This window comes from Zonotrichia albicollis, chromosome Z, assembly GCF_047830755.1.
Source record: "Zonotrichia albicollis isolate bZonAlb1 chromosome Z, bZonAlb1.hap1, whole genome shotgun sequence".
Classification (NCBI taxonomy): domain Eukaryota; kingdom Metazoa; phylum Chordata; class Aves; order Passeriformes; family Passerellidae; genus Zonotrichia; species Zonotrichia albicollis.
This window is the reverse complement of record NC_133860.1, coordinates 37637790-37658224: the sequence shown is the minus strand read 5'-3', so window position 1 is coordinate 37658224 and position 20435 is coordinate 37637790. Positions and strand designations below refer to the sequence as shown.

General features: G+C 42.9%; 1 protein-coding gene across 6 annotated transcripts in view; it reads right to left on the bottom strand.

Moving 5' to 3' along the window:
- The window catches only part of MAST4 (microtubule associated serine/threonine kinase family member 4), a 291175-nt gene extending 271524 nt beyond the window's left edge, over positions 1-19651 (bottom strand). For 4 of the 6 annotated variants that reach the window (XM_074533264.1, XM_074533262.1, XM_074533265.1 and 1 more), the window contains exon 1: positions 19303-19650. In XM_074533264.1, the coding sequence (XP_074389365.1) occupies positions 19303-19521 (219 nt within the window). In that variant the 5' untranslated portion in view covers positions 19522-19650. Of the gene's footprint in view, positions 1-19302 lie in introns of all 6 variants that reach the window. The other 2 variants (XM_074533260.1, XM_074533261.1) reach the window with 1 other exon arrangement.
- Between the last annotated feature and the right edge of the window lie 784 nt (positions 19652-20435).

The window sequence follows — 20435 nt, the reverse complement described above, 5'->3', positions numbered from 1 at the left end:
AACAAGGCTTTGTCCTTATAAATCAAGACAGTTACTGGTGTGATTAAAAATCTGGCTGTTCCATTTAGACATTAGTACCGACGAAAGCATCAGACATTAGTAGTCAAAGGAAAAAAGAGCAGCAAGGATTTCAATATCTGCATTGATACCTGGAACTAAAACTTGACTGACTTGCATTCAAAATTTATCATCCTCTTCTATAACAGTTAATACAGAAAATAAATATATTCCTCCTTGGTCTACACACAAAAACAGGCTAGGAGGAAGTGTTTTGTTTCAGACTGTGAAACTAAAGGACAAAGAACAAGGTCTCACTAGAACCATAATGCCTCTATGAAAAGACTTCTATGCATGATAGCTCTTTAGCAGATTAAATGACTAATACAGAAGGGACATGTTAATCCACATTCTGGAAAGTAATTACACAGTACAAAAGATAGCTTCAAAAACTAATCAAAAAACCCCCAAAAACAGAGAGCCCCCCAAAAAAGCTAAACTCACAACCCTTATAAGATTCTCATGTTTCACTTTTTTTCAGGTTGCTCATACAAATACACAGACTCACATCTCTACAGAGTTTCAAAGCAAAATGTCTGCTACCATCAGCTAGGATGCTCCTTCTACTTTCTGGATATGTATGTAAGAACTTGCTACTGACATCACAGATAAACTAGCTGTGTTCACGGAAATCTTTAAATTAGGTCAGTGCAAATAAGCAAACTATTCTTTTTCCTCTTCACTTTTAAGTAGTCAAGCTACTCCTTGCTTTATTTCTGAAAACAGTTCACTTGTACAATTATCTTTGGAAGAAAGGCAACCAGCTTCAGCATCCAACAGAACACACACACCTCTGCAACTGAAGCCTCATTAAAATAATTTTACTGCTTAGAAAATAGCTTACATAATTTTTCTAAAGAAACTAGCATTAGTGGCCCCTCAAAAATAAAAGTAGCAGCAACTAGTGTGGAGAAAAAAAAAATAAAGGGAAGAAAAAAAGCCATGCCTACAAAACCAATTCTGCACAGTTTTAAACCTATACCAGGGCTATAATACAGCTGATAAATCAGCCATACCAGCAACTGCTCGAGGCTGAAGCCAGGCACAGAGTAACAAAATGAAGGCAGCAAATCACAACTCCAGGTGCATGGCCACACACATTAATCATGCCAATACACGTGGAATCAAGCCATCAAATTGGACACCCTTAGGCCAGTGTGCTGCACACCACCACAGGTAACCTCAACACCCATCCGGCACTGCAGGTTCCTTAACTTACCACTGGAACATTCTGTCAAATCTGCCCTTGCCCTCCTGCAGAAAGGCAATTTATAACCAAGAGAACAATGGAAAAGGAAATGGCTTTCTTGTACCTTTCCTAAGAGCACACCTGTTGAGAGAATAGATTATCTTAACCCAATTAGTTACAGCATTTTCAATCTTCTGTATAAAATTGAAGCACGATTCTGGCCTCCATGCAACTCAAATCTAAACTCACAAACATATATTTATTAAAAAGGCTGATTGATTTAAGATGACAAAAAGGTTTTAAACCCTTGACAATAAGATGAATGAATGACCAATGAATTTAGCTTCAGAACAGGTAAACCTTCGGCTTTTGCCACATTAAAGGCATTTTTTGGAAATCTTTCTTCATAAAGCTAAAATTACTTTTAAAAAAGTTTCAATTAATGTTCCCCGGCCACATCTCCTACTCTTAAGATACTTATAATATCCACCTCTGACAAATTCAACATGTTTTCACAGAGATTTGTTGAAATAAAAATGTACACTACAAAGAGTGGTTTGATTTTTAAACCTCTCTCAACTCACTTCATTTACTATGTAATGTTACCCCCTTTCTACAAGGGGACAAGATTACATAGTAAATGAAAGGATCCCTCTAGAAAAAAAAATTATCTAACAGTCTTACCATTTCACACAGTAAACCCACTTCGGAGATGATGTTACAAATGTAATACTCTGTATTATGAAATCAGTATTGATGTTTACTCTTAGCAGCTTTCAAATCACAGATTTTTCTTCTTGCATAATGACAGCTGTCAGACATACCTTGTAGTGCTACAAGGATAGGTGTTCAAGTTTCATACCTGAACCCACCTAAGCTCAGTTCTACAGAACTCAGCCAAGAGCAGTATCCACTTCCCTATACACATTCAGGGACTTAGTGGGTGGAAGAGGAAAGCTAGAAAATCATGTTACACATAACCTAAGCGGTGTTCTAAAAATACTGTTGTATAAAGAAATAAGGTACAACTCTTCCTTAAAGAAGCAGTGACATGACTGCATATCTATTCAAATAACAAAATATGTATGGATCCACATCTTATTTTGAGGGCTGAACAGGATTCATTTGGAAACTAACATCAATGGCCACTTCCAACAGCTCTTCAGACAAGACATCGCCTTGCTTCAACTTTACTATTCATAAGATTTGCATATATTACTACAACTTTGAATTAATTTCTTGGCATTGCTACATGGCCAGATCACCAGGTATATTTAGAGAAAAAGTAACTTTCCAACTGAGAAACCAAGAGCCCAGCATCAGTTTCCAAAGGTGATGTTTGAAGGATTAAATGCATTTAACTGTAAAGCCAGCATGAGCTTATAGAGCTGCATTCAGGAAAGGAAAAAACAGTATTTGTAAACTGAGCAGATTTCAGCTGCCAACATGTGTCAGCTAAAACTGCATGGAGCTACACCAACCTAAATGTAGGTAACAACACTTTTCAAACCCTTTCCTTCTTTGAAAGTTTTTAAAATGTAATATACATATAAGCTACAGACTATGGAGGCCTTGGCTAGCCAACCAACCCAGCCACCCTCTCACTCCCCTCCTCAACAACCCATGGGAGAAAATAAGATGGAGAAGTTCACAACTCATAAACTCAACAGTTTATGAGAGATCTCATAAACTCTTGGCAATTAAATTAATTGGCTAATGAGAAACAAAGACTAATTAAAAGCTTTTTCGAAGTTCAACTTCTTCATTTCCAACTCCCCTACCTCTTTCCTCACAAGCAGTGAAGGGGACTGGGGATGGGCATGGGAGTCAACCCCTAACAACTCCTCTCCTCACACTTTTGCCCTGATCCTCACAAAGGACATCTCCACAGCCTTCCACTGCCAGCTCCTGGGCACCTGTGGCCAGTGCAACTGCATCTTTGGAAAGCACCTGAAGAGGACTTCCTGAGAAAAGACACTTACTGAAACTCACCAAACGCAGGGTGAGATTTACACAGGGACTTGTGAGCCCCAAACCTGTATTCCACACTTAGAGAGCCAAGGAAGGCAGACAGCTCACCATTTTGCCAGGCAAAAGAGATTTTTGTTTTTCTCTATAGACACTCCAAGCAAACTGGGTCTGCAGCCATCAAGACAAGCTCTGCACAGACATCCTTCAGTCAGTTACAGCACAGGACAGGAAAGGGAAGAGAAAAACAGTCCTTGATTCCTTTTGACTATTTCAGCTGGATATTAAATAGCCTCAAAAGCAGCACCATTACATATCTATGTGTAACCAAGAGCCAAGCAATGAAGGCTCAACGCACTTGAGTTACCTCCATCCAACACTGAGTTTTCCGCATGATACTATACATGACCTTTTATTTCATGCCCACACAATCACAAAAAAACACTTGACTTAAGAGCCAATATGGAAGAACACCTGAGCATGCACGATGAGTATAATAAAGTAAAAAAGACAATGATTGTTTTGATGAAGTCTTATTATAAAAGCTCTCCAAGTGCTTCAGTGGATAGTCACATATAGAGATGTGCTGCAACTACAAGCACTTAGGAGTTGTGCTGAAGCAATCACCAATGTGTACTACACCACTCAAAGCACTTCAGAAGGCTGCTTTCTATGTCTCCTGCAAATGCAGACATCAGAATTATTTTAACTGCTATGTCTGTAGGGAAAAAACCCTTCAAAGTCAATTTCAACACACATATTTTTACTCCTATTATTTGGATCTTTAAAGTATATGCATATGCTTACAGAAATTCTGCAGCAGGAAAACAGTCATAATTGTCCAAACACCAAAGGAAATCAATGCAGCCATACCATACATTTTTATACACAAATGCTCCATATACAGTCTCTACTATTAAAAAAAGCTTACTATAAAGATTTCTACATCAAGTACATAAGTATCATAAATCCACTGAAGATCAATTGTCTCCTACATACCTGTATTAAATAGTGTGGTTTTAGGGGAGTCCTTAAATCTTAGCTTTATATCTAGAGTAAACACTGATCCTTCGTTATGAAAATGTCTTTTGCCTACAGGTTTATTGAAGCAACTTAACTGGCTTTATTTGGTCTATCCAAACAAATAGAGACCCTGCACAGTCACCAAAACTAAGCTGCAGGAGGCATCTCTTAGCAGTACCATCAAAAATGAAAAGAGATCAAAACATTCTACTTGTCCACATCTAGTAAAGTATAGGGAAGTGTGTGTTTAGGTAAGTGCAACCTCTTAAAGGATTAAAATTACAAAGTGGTATTGCTTTGTCTCCTAGGAAACCTGCAAATCTATTTAAAAGTAAATATACCTAAAGACAGGGAAGACACTGCCAAAGGCTAACCACACATAGGAAGAAAATTCCTATTCAAAAAAATTAAGGCAGATAGAAAACACAGCCTCAGACAGTCAAGACATTTTAGAGGTGGATTACCAACTTCAAACCTAAACTGTGAGGATTAACACTAACCGCCTGTTAATGCTCTCATGAAAGCACATTACCTCAACAATAGCCAATGAAGACAGAGGGATTCATGACTAATGAAAAACACCACACCCAGTCAGAAATTTCAACTGAAATTATTGTGTTTACAGTATCACTGAAGCTGCAACTGCAGCTCTTGCAGACACACTCAGCTTAAGCTTATCCAGTAAAAAGAGTTCATGCATCAACTGCTGCCTAAACTCAACACCTACCAGAACCAACCAGTTCGTAGTTGGCCAGGCACCAGCCACGAACTCTAGGTAGCTGATCTGGGGGCAGCACCATCAATACCCAAGTCAGCAAAGATTCTACTGCCCTTTAACAAACCCTGAAGCATACCCAGGCTCCTGTTGGCAGTGTTATGAGATCATCAAATCTTGGGATCAGACTAGTGTTGATCTGAAGTAATTTCCCTCAAAATACATACAATGTGTACTGCCCTCAACAACGTTTCACAGCACAAATCCATTACCCTTGCTTTGTGATACTTGCTTATGTAGTAGGGATCTGTTTCTTAATTTGTTTTGTAAAAACAATATTTCTGCAGCAAGCCTATCTTCAAATCGGACAACTGTAGGATCCTTTTTCCAGAAGCTGTACACATTAGGTTTTAATGTCAAAATAACTTCTCTGCAACACAACTTATTACAGTTCCCAAAAGGAAAGAACAGAAGGAAAGACATTAATTTAATTAGAATATCTCCAGCATTTAAAATAATTTTTTTTTCAATAATAGCAGCAGGAAGATTTCAATAGCTGCAACTAGGTATAGCTGAGATACTAGCAGACCTATACTATGAAAAACACTCCCAACTTCTCCTGGAATAAAGCCCAGGTCCTCAGAGATGTTTAGTTTGCTAATTCCAATTCTGTCTTTTTTTTTTTTTTGCTGACAGGTCTATGACTTAATATATCTACATTTCTCATCTACAGTTTCTGCAATTCACTTTTTCCTAATTTAATGTCAAAACAACATACTACTTATGAGTGTCATACTACTTATGAGTATTGGGAAAGTATACCTGGAATGAAAGTGCTTTAGTTGCCACTGCTATAAAACCTGTCTCTACCTGCTTGTAAGTTACAAGCTATTCCTTTGTTGTGTACATGATATAATGCCATTTCTAGCACAGCTGCTCTCTTGAGCAGCGTGCAGGTGAGGTAATGCAGACTGTAACAGCAGGGTTTGTAGCTCCCTCTTTTCAGCAGCTCCCAACATTCCAAAGTTCAGATGTGCTTTTCTTCACCCTCAAATAAGCTCAAGTGCCTGATAGTATGGCTTTAGGTTTTTGCATATTTTTAACATATTTTTTCCTTCAATTTGTGTCCAATGGTTCTTTTAACACAATGGTAATACTATCAGAAGCATAAAAATTATTGAACGCCATGGAGAATGTTTTCCCCAAGTGTACCTTATTATACCCTAACTGAATCTCTCTCCTCCTCCTCAAAAATCTTTACCCTACTTTAGGGTAAAGACTGTAGGACTACAGCTGTAACTTGAAGTTTCAGTCGCCTCAGTTTTCAGTCACTAGTTATAAGCTCTATTAGCTTAAAAATATGCATGCTGAGTTTGGATGGCACCAAATTGAGGGAGACCACAAAAACAGTTGCCGGGGGGGAAGGTAATATTCAGCACAATGATACTATTGTAAACCAGCTCTTCCTAGAACCTCAGAATCACTGAAGTTGGAAAAGATCATCGAGCCCAGCCACTAGCCCAGCCTGTCAAGTGCACCACTAAACCATGCCCCTAAGTACTACATCAACACATCTTTTGTTGCTCCACACAACTACCTTAACACATATTCAGTGTGAGCATATACAGATGTCTCAGCAGAACTCAGCAACCCTGAACCCACACCATAATTCCAACACATGGTTTGTGGTTCAGTAAACTCAGGAGCTCAATGCAACTCAAGCAAGTCAATGAAGGTCACTGCTCTGCAATGGCAAGTAAGTGATATGCCCAAGGTCATCTCCTTGCTGCTTCAGCTGTAACTCAGAACCACCTTTTCTGAATGTATGTACAGCCAATTCAATATGCAGCACTCTGCTTGTTACAGAGATGTTCCAACAAAATCAATGACATCTTTAACTTTGGAGTGTGTCCTCCAGTGGAAAAATGTGTCAATACCAGCAGTATTTGAACAAATTAGAAGGGGGAAGAAAGCATTGATAGCAAGTTAAAACTCACCCAGAAGCTTTACATTAGGCCAGCTACTCATCAAAGCTATGAAGATGCAGCTGAGCTTCAGGATTTCCCTGCGACCTTTTGTAAACAATCTCTTCTGCTAGCTAGCCCAGAAAAAAATACATTAGGTACAATTCTCCCTGCCCTTCCCTGCAATGTACTAGGCACAAAACCAGAAACACAGTATGAAAGTCATCCGAGGCATTTTTGTTATATGGCCTGAATAACAGCTTTATATTGAAAGCACCCATTGAGCCATAGCTACAGCATTATTACATTCTAGTGAAAGTTTCCTGAGGTAACAATGAAAAAATCAAATTAGCAGTTTAGTGCAGTAGTTCATCTGCTTCATTCAACCACAGCTCTCTTCCTCAGGATTGCAAGGCTGTTAAAAACAATGGAATCATTAACAGTCCAAGTGCAATTAATTATACAATCCCACTAGCACGGCAGCACGGCCTCACAACAGAAGTTTGTTACTTGGTATAGAAGCACCACCCCTAAAAATTAAAAATACATTCATCCCATCCTATAATCAATTCTTTTCGCACACACATAGGAATTTTGCAACAGGGTTTTCACAGATTCTTTTGTAGTTGGGTTTTTTTGTTTCTCCTGAAGGACACTTCCAGAGCTGTTTGACCAAAAAGGCAGAAAAATAATTTCTGTTTTTCTACCTTAAGACTGGTCATCTTATCTGTGTACTTGAGGGCCACACAGGACAAGAGTGGGGCTTCCTCCATCACCAAGTGGGAACACTGAGCAGGCATGTGGCTTGTGCTTGAGGTCTGGGGCAGGGCTTCCTCTGTCTCTGGGTAGTGGGCTGATTAAAAGAGACGCCTAGGGAGCACAGTGAACAGGGGAGTGGCATGGTAGCTCACACAGACAGGGCAAGCAGGCACAGTTTTGTAGGGTTTCGTGCTAGTAAGGTGTACTGTGTGCTGTTTGCAGTGTTTCTGTTGGGTGGTAAGTTTTAGGGCTTCTGGTAGTAACGGTTTGTACACAATCCAAAACTCTAGTTAGTATGAGTGCATGTAATCAGATGGAACCCTCCAAAAAGGTCTGTCCAGACCCATTCCTGTGTGGACTGCTTGAGCTTATCAGTGGTTCCACGGGGTGCTGCAGAGGAAGCCTGCCTGCAGTGTGAACAGGTGAACGATCTCCTTTTGCTAGTGGCCAAGCTTAGGGAGGAAGCTGAAAGCCTAAGGAGTATCAGGGAAAGTTAAAGGGAGATAGGTTGGTGGAGTTCAGCCCTCCCATCCTTGAGGGAGGCCCAGCAAGAGTCAGAGGACTCCCATGCCTCCCACTGTCAGACAATTGAAGGGCACCTGGTAGATGAAGAGGAGTGGAAGTACCTACTTGAGGGTACCTACTTGAGGAGGTAACAATAAAAATTCCTCCCAACCCCCACTCCCAAGCCAGGTGTCACTTCAGAATAGGTATGAACCCCCTGGATCTGGAGAGCCAGCTAGATGATTTAGAAGAAAATTATCTGCACAGTGAGCCTCCCAATTATGATTCATCTGTCAGAGAGATCACCACCTCTAACATCAAAAAGGAAAGAAGGGTAATTGTGGTGGGTGATTCCCTTCTGAGGGGAACAGAGGGCCTATGTTGACTGCACCCACCCCACAGAGAGGTCTGCTGCCTCCCTGGGGCCCAGGCATGAGACATTACTGAGAGACTTTCTGGGCTCATTCAGCCCTCTGATCATACCCACTGCTGATACTCCAGGCTGGCAGTGATGAAACTAAAAAGAGTGTCAGCACAATTAAAAGGGACTTTAGGGCACGGGGTCAGGTGGTTGACAGGGCAGGAGCACAGGTAGTGTTCTGCTCAGTGCCTTTGGTGGCTGAGGAAAATGACAAAAGGAATAGGAGAGCCCACATTGTCAACAAGGGGCTAAACGGCTGGTGCCAACAGCAGAATTTTGGGTTCTTTGACCACAGGGCAACTTTTACAGCATCTGGCCTGCTGGAACCAGATGGGCTCCATCTCCCTGTTAAGGGCAGAAGGTTTTTAGCTTGTGAACTGGCAGAACTCATTGAGAGGTTTTAAACTAGGTTTGAAGGGGAAGGGGATGAAGCTGGGCTGCCTGGAAGCAGGCCCAAAGGTGGTGAGCCTGAGTTAGGGGTGAAATCAGCAGCCCGGCTGAGGTGCATGTAAACCAATGTGCACAGCATGGGCAACAAACAAGAGCTGGAGGCCATAGTTCAAGAGCAGAGCTATGCTGTAGTCACCATCATGGAAATGTGGTGGGATGACTCACACAGCTCTCCACTGGATGGCTACAACCTCTACAGGAGAGAGAGGAAAGGGAGAAGAGGTGGAGGAGTGGCCCTTTATACTAGGGAGGCTTTGGATGCCATAGGTATTGAAACTAATGATGACAAAGTTGAATGCCTACGGGTAAGGATTAGGGGGAGGGCCAACAAGGCTGACATCCTACTGGGAGTCTGTTATCATCCATCCAGCCAGGAAGAAATGGTGAACAATTCATTCTATAAGCAGTTGGAGAATGTTTCAGGATCACCAGGCCTAGTTCTTTTTGGCAATTTCAACTTGCCAGACATTTGCTGGGAACTTAATACAGCTGAAAAGAGGCAGTCCAGGAAGTTCTTAGAGTGTGTGGAGGACAACTTTTTCTCATAGCTGGTGGGTGAGTCCACCAGGGGAGGAACTATGTTAGATCTGTTATTTGCAAACAGAGATGGATTGGAGGGAGATGTGGTGATTGGAGGCCACTTGGGGCACAGTGATCATGAAATTATAGAATTCTCAATATTTGGTGAAGTCAAGAGGAACACTAATAAGAATTTTAGATTAGACATTCGGAGGGCAGACTTTGGCCTACTCAGGAGACTTATTCAGAAAGTTCCTTGGGAAGTAGTCCTTAAAAATAAAGGAGCTCAGCAAGGCTGGGCATGCTTCAATATGGAGATCTTGAGGACACAGGAACAGACTGCCCCTATGTGCCAAAAGACAAGACCACAAGGCAAACATCCAGCCTGGATGGGCAAAGAGGTTTTGGAGGAACCCAGGAATAAAAAAAGGATGTATTATCTTTGGAAGGAGGATCAGGTTTCTCAGGTAGTATCTAAAGGGCTGCTAGAATATGTAGAAAAAAAAAATAGGGAGGCTAAAGCTCAGTTTGAACTTAAAATGACAACTTTTATAAAGAATTACAAAAAATGTTTTTATAAATATATTATTGGTAAAAGGAAGAGTAAGACCCTTGTTATTTATTAGACACAGAAAGGAACTTTGTTACTACAGATGAGGAGAAGGTAGAGGTGCTTAATGCCTTCTTTGTCTCAGTTTTTAGTGAGAAGACTTGCCTTAAGGACAGTTGAACTCCTGGATTGCTCGATAATATCAGGGAGCAGAATGGTCACCATTTTATACAAGAGAAGGCAGTCAGAGAACTGCTGAGCCCCTTCGATGTTCCTAAATCCATGGGACCAGATGGGATCCATCCCAGGTGATGAGGGGGCTGGCAGATGAGCTTGCAAAGCTGCTCTCCATCATTTACCACCAGTCCTGGCTCACTGGTGAGGTTCCAGAGGACTGGAAGCTGGCCAGTGTTACTGCCATTCATAAAAAGGGTGGGAAGGAGGATCCTGGCAATTATAGGCCAGCTAGCCTGACCTCAGTACCAGGTAAGGTTATGGAACAGTTCATACTGAGTGCCAGCACACAGCACTCACAGGATGGCCAGGGTGTCAGACCCAGCCAGCACAGGTTTAGGGGGGACAGGTCGTGTTTCACCAACCTGAACTCCTTTTATGACCAAGTGACCTGCCTGGTGGATGTGGGAAAGGCTGTGGCTGTTGTGTACCTGGACTTCAGCAAGGCCTTGGCACTGTCTCCCACAGCACATTCCTGGAAAAGCTGGCAGCCCACGGCTTGGACAGGAGCACTCTGTGCTGGGTTAGGAACGGGCTGGATGGCCGGGCCCAGAGGGTGCTGGTGAATGGTGCTGCACCAGCTGGTGGCTGCACACCAGGGTGTCCCTCAGGGGTCTGTGCTGAGGCCAGTGCTGTTTAATATCTTCCTTGATGACATGGATGAGGGGATTGAGGCTTTCAGTAGTGAATTTACAGATGACACTGAGCTGGGAACATGTGTCAATCTGTTGGAAGGTGGGAGGGCTCTGCAGAGAGACCTGGAATGACTGAATGGATGGGCACAGTCCAACAGGATGAAGTTTAACAAGTCCAGTTGTCAAGTCCTGCATTTTGGCCACAGTAACCCCCAGTAATGTTGGTGGCTGGGGATGGTGTGGCTGGACAGTGCCCAGGCAGAAAGGGACCTGGGGGTGCTGGTGACAGCGGCTGAACACGAGCCAGCAGTGTGCCCTGGTGGCCTTACAGGCCAGTGGCATCCTGGCCTGTGTCAGGAACAGTGTGGCCAGCAGGAGCAGGGAGGTCACCCTTCCCTGTACTCGGCACTGCTGAGGCAGCACCTGGAGTGCTGTGTCCAGCTCTGGGCCCTCAGTTTGGGAAGGACCTTGAGACACCCGAGCAGGTCCAGAGGGGGCAACGAGGCTGGTGAGGGGCTGGGAACACAAACCCTGTGAGGAACAACTGAGGGAGCTGGGGGTGTTTAGCCTGGAGAAAAGGACACTCAGGGGGCACCTTAACACTCTCTAAAACTCCCTGAAAGGTGGTTGTAGTCAGGTGCGGGTTGGTCTCTTTGTCCAGGCAAAATCTGACAGAATCAGAGGACACAGTCTTAAGCTGCACCAAGGGAAATACAGGTTGGATATCTGGAAAAAGTTTTTTAACTAAGGAGTGATAAAGTACTGAAGTGGTCTGCCTGGAGAGGTGGTGCATCACCATCCCAGATGTATTTAAGAAAAGACTGGATGTGGCACTCGGCGCTATGGTTTAGTTGAGGTGTCGGGTTGGACTCGATGACTAGGTTGGACTTGAAGACTAGGTTGGAAGAGACCTTAAAGATCATTCTGTGAATTCTGTGAATTATCCATTAAGAAAAAAGTCTTCCATTCATCCCTGGTTCCCACTTGAAATTTAAGTTACTCAGTAAAGAAACCTGTGGCAAGGGCAGCCAGGCTGTTTACACCGCTGAACACTTACGCTTTAACCCTTGAGGTACATGTAGCTCACTTCTGAACAGTGCAAGTTCATCAGCTTAGATACATTTGTACAGGAGGGCCAGGCATTCATCCCACTGCTCCTTGGCTGGAGCCAGAGTCTTTCAGACAAGGTCTAATGAGGGCACCCCATCTGGTAGCAAAGTGTAAATAAAACCTTACTTAGCTCAGTAAACCTAAAGCTAAGATAGGTTCCTGGATTGATTTCAAAGCACAGATCATTTGCCAACACACTCCTATGTTTCTCACCTTCTCAGCTACCTTGTCCTCAATTTTTTGCTTTCACTCTGTCACAAAAAAAGACCTACCAGCATTTTATGACTTTAAGCACCAGTCTCCCACAACTCACATAGCTTAAAACCCAACACCACCCAACTATTATAAAGTTTCGAAAAGAATTTTAAACAGCACAGCTGCAAGAGAAGAACTGAAAAAAATCTGAAAAATCTGAAGGCTGAAGCAACAAATCATAAAATTTGGCAGTAGGACCTTGTGGGTTTTAGACTGCAGAGTATTTCAAGCCCACATCACTGTTTTTAAAGGAGCTTAGCAATGACACAGTACTGCTGGTGGTACCATAACACTGAAAAGCTCCCAACATATGCTAGGACACTGCTAGGCATACCAAAAAAACAACAACCAAAAAAATCAAACTAGAAACAAAACAAAAATTTTCTTCCTCCTTTCCTCTTTACCCATTAAAGAAGCTGTAAAGAAGACTGGTATTTCTCTTAAGACAAAGCCTGAGCAGGTGAGATCCCAGTCCAGCAACACACAGTTCTGCATTACTGAAATTCTTAATAACAGGCATCTACATCATCACAATGGATGTAAGAAAAAACCTCCAGCCCTGTGTCAGAGCAATTTTACTGATGGAAGATTCAAAAACTGCAGGGACTCTGTTGTCTCTTCAGAGTCTTTATACCCCTTATTCCTAAGTTTCCCAATTCTGCATTCCAGATTTTTGCTCTAAAGGAATGGTAAATCTTTTTGTCATGCCTTGTACAGAAAAGCATTACTAGTAATGTTTGTCAGCTCTAGGCACTAACAAAAACAGTACGATCAGAAACCAAGTATTCAATATGTATTAATGCTTCAGTACTACAACCTTTGAGCACAGTTGTGCTTTGGGCGTGGGGAACAGAGCGCATAATTTGTGACAAAACTAAGAGGCAAGCTACCCCACTGCACAAATCATTGCAGAAGAAAAGCTACCTAGCTGCTCAGCTTCCTAGATCAAGGACCACCTCACTTACACTGTGCTTGGCCTTGTTTCTTGCCCAAAATTTCTATTTTGGGCCTCAAGACTTCAGATTCTCTTATTCCCTTCTACAAGGTCAACTTTACTGAAGCTGTTACTGCTGGCAAAAAAAGTAGCCCCATCATACAGAGCTTCCTGTACAAGAGTAACATACCTTGTTATGTTTACCAACATTCAGTTCAAAGCAGCTTATAGCTAACCAACACACTGTCAAAGGCAGCAGACTATGCTGGACTCGGCCTTCTACAGAGCTGTAGCTTTTCAAAAAAGACATTTCTTAAATTTGGTTTCACAGTTGGATGTACAGACACCAAGGGATATCCAATATTAGCCTCAGGACTGTCCATCAGTCTGAAAAATCTAAAGGGTGTAAAAGGACCTCTCAACTACTTTTGCAAACTGTTCGGATTTTGACGGCTGTAATTATCAGTTCCTCACCCACCTCTTTCCAGAATTTTAAATATCTAAATAGTTCTGGTGCAAAAAATAAGATATGCAACTCAATGTATGCTTCTTCACTTCTCACTTATTCCAAGTGAGAAGATAGATGTTCTGGTTATAGGCATATTTATACCCATCAAATTCTTGAAAAGAAGTTCCAGGGAGCTGCAAACATTACTTCTGTAGCGTTATTCTTGAACATCAAGCAGCACACACAGCTGTTTTAGATTAATCCCTCAACCATGTCCTCCATGTCCTCCAATCCCAGAGGATTTCTGAGACAATAAGGGAACATAGCAGCAGGCACCTTTAAAGGCCTATCCTGCACAGGAAAGGTTTTAAAGCAGTAGACAAACCTGCATTTTCTTCATACTAAAAGCAAATCAATGAAGTCTTTTACATGACTCTTGAGACAGCCCTACTCATGCAAATTGTCAAATATTTCACTTTATAGGAAACTGACCACAAACATAGCTAAAAAACCAAAAGCAGTGCTGTTAGTCTGGCTGACATGACACAATAACAGTTTTGCAGCTGCTCTACACTAGACTGTTTTATTTAATCCCACCACAATAATTTTAACCCTGAAAAGAATAACTTTTTGATGGCATTACTATTCTTTAGTATGAACTAAAGATCATACTTTAGCAATTAGGCAATTCATCTTTAGATAGCTTTATTATTCACGCGTGCTACAACAGGGAAGAATCCATCATTGTTAAGAGACAAGAATGCCTGAAACAATTAGAGGAAAAAAAATGTGGTAAGTGCCACACCGTCTGCGAATGTCCCATGGTTACTTCTGCAGCAGGACAAGCAGGAATGGAAAGAAGAAACAAAAATACTACTTTCCAGCTACATCACAGTGACATTTTGCCAGAACTATCACCTCCTCCATTACATGTAGATGCGCATGTAAACATTGCCATCACCTTATACACTGCTTATTTTACCCCAAAGTCTTTTGATTTCCACCCCTCTCCCAAACAGCACCACAATTTTGTTGGGGTCAAGATCTGGCACACAATCTGTTATGCTGAAGGGATTGTACCTTCCCAGCAGGCATATGTTGAAAGATTAATGTGTGAAAGCGTAGTTTCTAGAGCAATACATTCTTTACCACACTCCTCACCTTGCTATGAATACTCTAATAACAAAATCTTAGCTTCTTAGTAATTAATTCTTACCACACAGTCCTCATGAAGCTGCAACAGATTGCAACATGAACAGCAAGAAAAAGCAGATTCAGGAGAAGAGTTAGCCATAACAGAAAAAGGTTTTGTACTCTGTGCAGTGAGATATCTTTTTTAATACACAATACATAGTAACAAGATAGTAGGAGAAAATGTGCAGCATTTCAAACTTCAAAGCTCCGCGGACATTTTAATGAGAAATCTCATCTTGTCATGCTGCTCATCATCTCAATTCTTACAGACTCAAATTGGCACTTCAGTGCCAAACACTGAATTTACAGAGCAAGAACTGGAATTATTTGAGAACAAAATACAATATCCCCCCCCCGCCCTTTTTTTTTGTGGATGGTTTGGGGTTTTAGGTTTTAATGGTTTTAGGTTCTAAGGGAGTTTTATTTCTAAGCATCTAGAATAATGAAGAGAACTTACTATGGTAATTCAGAAGTCACTGGCAGGTTCAGAAGTTTATAGAACCATATCAGACATTTTGTTATATGGCAAGGTATGATTCTGAAAGAATTCCAATCCTTCCTGGTTTGTAACTCTGCTTTGATAAGCAATGTGTAGTTACTGTGACAAGGTTTATAGAAAAGTGATGGAAAAGACAGGCAACTCCCAAGACACACAATTTAACCCTCAGAACCTTGACAATACCAGTGTAAGCAAGGAATCCATAGCTTGCCTTCATTCTCCTCTTAAGCAACAAGGTCAAACCAAGTGAGTTTTCAGCTTCTCTATAAAACACTCACTAAGATTTGAAAGCCACCAACAACTTATTATCCTCCATGTTCAATACCCTCCACAATGCCAGTCCAGCATTGACTACTTGCAGAGAGCAGAAGCAGACAGATTACAACAGAAAACATACTGTTGTCCAGCCACAACTCTTCTCTTCATAGTCTGCAAAGCACTCCTTCCAGCAAAGAGTTCTGAAGAGAATAAGGATAAAATTTAAAAAAACTAACCAACCACATGGCATTAGAAATGCAGTGACCCATCATCTATGCAGTACTGTTCTTGAGTACCCTTCACCATGCAATCCCATCCTGCCCGCTGTCAGCAGTTAGCCACTCACCTCAGAAGAGCACAGGCAAATAATCTGCTTGAATTCATTTGTGTTTATGTGCTTGCTACCCACAGCACTTCAACACACATATGTTCCAAAAGCAAAGCACTTCTCAGATGTTGGTGTTAAACCCTTATTTAATTCTCATGTGTCTTAACATCTCAAAGTAAGACATCAAAAACACTTCAGAAACTGATGACTGTAATCTTGTAAACTATTACTTGATCTTGACTACATGAAATGAGGGGCCGTTTTTCTTCAGGTATTTTGTGGGTTTTTTGGGATTTTTTTAAGGTGAAGCTTACGCAACTGTAGGATGAAGTAATGACAACATGGAAAAAAAAAGTGATATACCATCTCTTCCCACCCTTTCCTTCCTTGTTTCCTTCCAGGATTTAACTCTTTCAGAATGATACTCAGAAAAGGAGTTATCATGCTTTCAGTCTAATTTCTGAACATAAAAGAAGCTGACCTACTCTAGATAGCAGCATTAGGCTTTCTTCACTAAGGTGGGGAGACAAACCATTTTTCATAGAGTAGAAATGTTCATATCATTCTTCAGGAAACGAACAAAACTCATAATGGACCACAAACTGCAAATTACCTGTCTGGGGTATGTAAAACACAACAGTGTTTGAGAAACCTCTGAAATAAACTCTCTGTTCAGCAGATCTGGCAAGGTGTAAATCTGAGTAGGACATGCTGCTTTTTGAAAACATGCTTCAAGACAGATGTAACCAGCAGGAATGAGTACACAGGACAGCAATGAGAATGATCCGATGTCTGGAAACACACTCTACAGGAGAAGATGAAGGGCACTGGGGCTGTTTAGTCTAAAGGAATTCGGGAGGAGACAGGTTCAAGTTGTCAATGTCTTATACAATGTCACAAAAGAAGAAACAGTTCTACTGAAATACCACATGAAATAGTAATGTGTATGGGAAAATCTACATGTTTTCTAACTATCCATTTATTTAGTTTGGAAACATATGTCATGACTTAGAAGAATTTACTGACAGCTAAAGCAGAAACAGAGGTAGCAGGACAATCTGTTCCACTGCTGTCTGAAGGATACTGAACAGCTGTGACAACAGATTCAATTCTGCTATGCTGGCAACAGGAACAAGGACAGGGCAAGAGGAGAAATGGTGAACCTGCAAGCACAGGATCAAACACTGGAGATCTATATAAAAGAACTCAGTAACATAAAGTCACAGAGAACATCAACATTTCATTATTTGGCAGTAATTAAACAGGATGTCAAAGCAAAAATAGTATCTTCAAGCACTTCTCTCAATGGGATACTTTCAGCAGGTGACACATAAAGTAAGCCTGAATTCATCTGTATGTACATCCTGGACCTCAGTCTCTACTTTTTTCCACTGTGAATAGCTGCTCTCTCAGTTTCAAATTAACTTTGCACTGTGGTGTCCTTGCACAAAAAATAAATTATACAGGTGGATTTGCCAGATGGTTCTGCAGGTAGGCAGAAATTCAGCTGCAAACAATGACTACACCAAAATGGAAGGATGGGCAAAATCAATGCACAAAAAACAGGCAAAAAAAAAATCTGGTTTCAGCTAATAAGGGAATCTAGCAAAGGGGAAATAAAGGGGACAGAATAACACTGCATATTCTAAGCAAACTATCCCACCACAACACTAACTTGAGTTTAAGATGCTATCTTCTAGCACTGGTAACTGACGGTGAGGTAACAGATTGCCCTTACAGAATTTCAAAATTTCATGATTGCAACGTTGAGTTATTTTTGGGCTTACCTTCTCTATACTGTCAACTCAAAAGATGCCTGTAATTTATCTCCAAAGCACACACAGAAATAACAAGCCTTTACCAGAAATTCACTGGTCTGCCAGCAGCTCCAAGTTTAGCTAACTGAACAGACAGACTTTGTATATTTCTACACGTTATTATGCAGGCTTACTAATTGAGCACTAAACCATCCAGACACCACATATTGTGGTAAGCATAGCCCCAAGCCCACATGTGCCATTCCTGCCTAGAAGCAGGATATCTTAATCACCTAGCAGTGTGCTCCACACTAACAGCAGCAACGGAGCTCTTACTCAGTTCAGTGAAAATGCAAGTCCACATCTATATATATTTTTCTAAAAAGTGGATATATCAACATTCATTCTACTCCTACCATAAATGCATTTCACTGCTAATACATTCCACTCTTCAGGGGCTCATGCAGTTGAAAGAAGCAAGGAACCTGGTCTGAGTTTGAGTATTTAAGAAAAAAAAGGAGGGAGATACAGAGAGGTATATTTAGTTCCAATTCATCATGCTGTCCTACAGTTGTATCAATTTAAAGGATGCACCAGGAAAAGAGGAAAAACAGGAGCTACATAAACAGCCATTACTGCAGAGGGAAACATTCCTGACAACCACAGCTCAACCAGTTGAAAATAACTTCAACCAGCTTAACAGATATTCCTCTAGAAATGCAAGGTTTCTCAAAAAAACCCTTTGCACATCCAGCAGCACAAAGGCACAGAATAAAAAAACGCCACCTAAGAGCAAACTAAAAAGTTGACCACAACGAAAGACCGTAAGTAAGGCACACAAGAGATGATGCACCGAAGCAAAGTAAAGCAGCAGTGAGACAGAACAATGCACTTGGTTGGGGTCATGGCTTGAAATAGATTTAAGAAGAGTGAATCATGCAACAAGAAATAAAATAATTTCTAAAAATCCGTCTCAAGACCCAACAAGGTTGTTTTACTGTAACATTGTGGGGTGGCTGTTTTGTCTTAAGAGTGCTTAGTAGGTATTATAGCTGGATCAGGAGAGAAAAGGGAACACGCGTATCACGGTATAGATCTATCACCCACAGAGCTCCTCCATGATCCACAGCCTGTCATAAGCTCTCACCAGAGGATTACTGTAGTGTGGGGGCTTGCCCATCACTTCCTTCTGGCATTAAAGAGTTTGCTCCGGAGCAGCGCTTTCCAAAGGTGACACGCTCGGGGACAGGAGAAAAAGAAAAAAAAAACCTACAGAAAAACACGCATAAACAAGCTCTCCTAAAACAAAAAATCCGCTCTCCGTACAAAAACCCCCAACTCTCAGTTATCGGCGGCTAGAGCCGGCCGGCAGAAACAAGAACGCCTGGGGTTGAGCGGGGCAGACTGAGGCGAAGGCGCTGTCCCCAGGTGGGCGCGGAGCCGCTGCCGCCGCGGGTCACCGCCGCCTCGCACCCCGGCACGGCCCCGGAGCACAGGGCGGAGAAGCCGCCGCCGCCCCGACCTCGCGCACCTCCTCATCCCGCTCCTCCAGTGAGGCGTCGTCCTCTGCCCGCCCGCCTGGGATCGCCCGCTCCGGCGAAGCCGTCGCCCCGCCGGGGGCTGTCGCCGCCCCGCCGCCCTCTCCCTCCTCGGAGAGAGTTTCCGAGCCGGAGGAAGAGCCGGAGCAAGAGGAGCCGACGTGGCCGGCGCCCCGCGCCCGTTCCGAAGCTGCTGAAACTTTCTCCGCCATGGCCGGGGACTCAGAGCCGTGCCGCCCGCATGCCCCGCCACCGGCAGCCGCGCTCCCAGCCCCGCCGAGCGCAGCGCGGCAGCGGCGCTCCCGGGCCGGGCCGGGCCGGGCACCGCGCTCAGGGCGGCGGGCGGCGCCTGCGGGCGGGCGGGGCGGGCCGGGCCGGGCGGAGCCAGCGGTGCGGAGGGCGGGCCCGGAGCTGCGGAGCGCGGCGGGAAGGCGGCGAGGCGGCGAGTGGCGGGGCTGGGGCTGCCCGGCCGGGCCGGGGCGGGGGGTGCCTGCCGCCGCGGAGGGAGGCAGGGGGTCGGGAAAGCGCGACGTTCCGCGCCTGGGCGGCCCGGTCCCACTGCCCGCAGCCCGGTGCCGAGAGGGCAGCGGGGTCTGCCAGAGCCCGGGATCTGCCGGGACCGACTCGGCGTGGGCACAGCGAGACACGCTCCGCTCCCGGGCGATGTCACGGGTTTAAGTAAGAGCAGCTATTTTACGTTATATAAGTGTTTTCTGCGCCCCTCACTTCCTCTAAAACGGAGCTACCGGCAGTTTATGGCAGCAGTTTTGCCGTCTTCGTACCATTTTTCAGAAGGCTACAGATGCCTAGTTGTGGTCTTGCAGCAAACAGAAGTCCCTTTGAGTGTTTCAAACGGGCATCGCCACTGGGATTTGTGACCAAGCTTTCAGTCATTGAAATCAAAGCAGATGGACAAAATTAAGCATCTGAAAGCTTTTGCAAATCTTCCTGGACGACTCCTTCATTTTGTAGGACCTAAATGGCTTTTAAACCCAGTTATCCTGTAAATTTTCAAAATATTGTTTAGATATTATTTTGGGAAAAAATCTTTTTTTTTCTTTCCTGAGAACACAGGTGTGTTAATTAATGCGCTAATACTATTTGTAAATATATAATAGTATATACC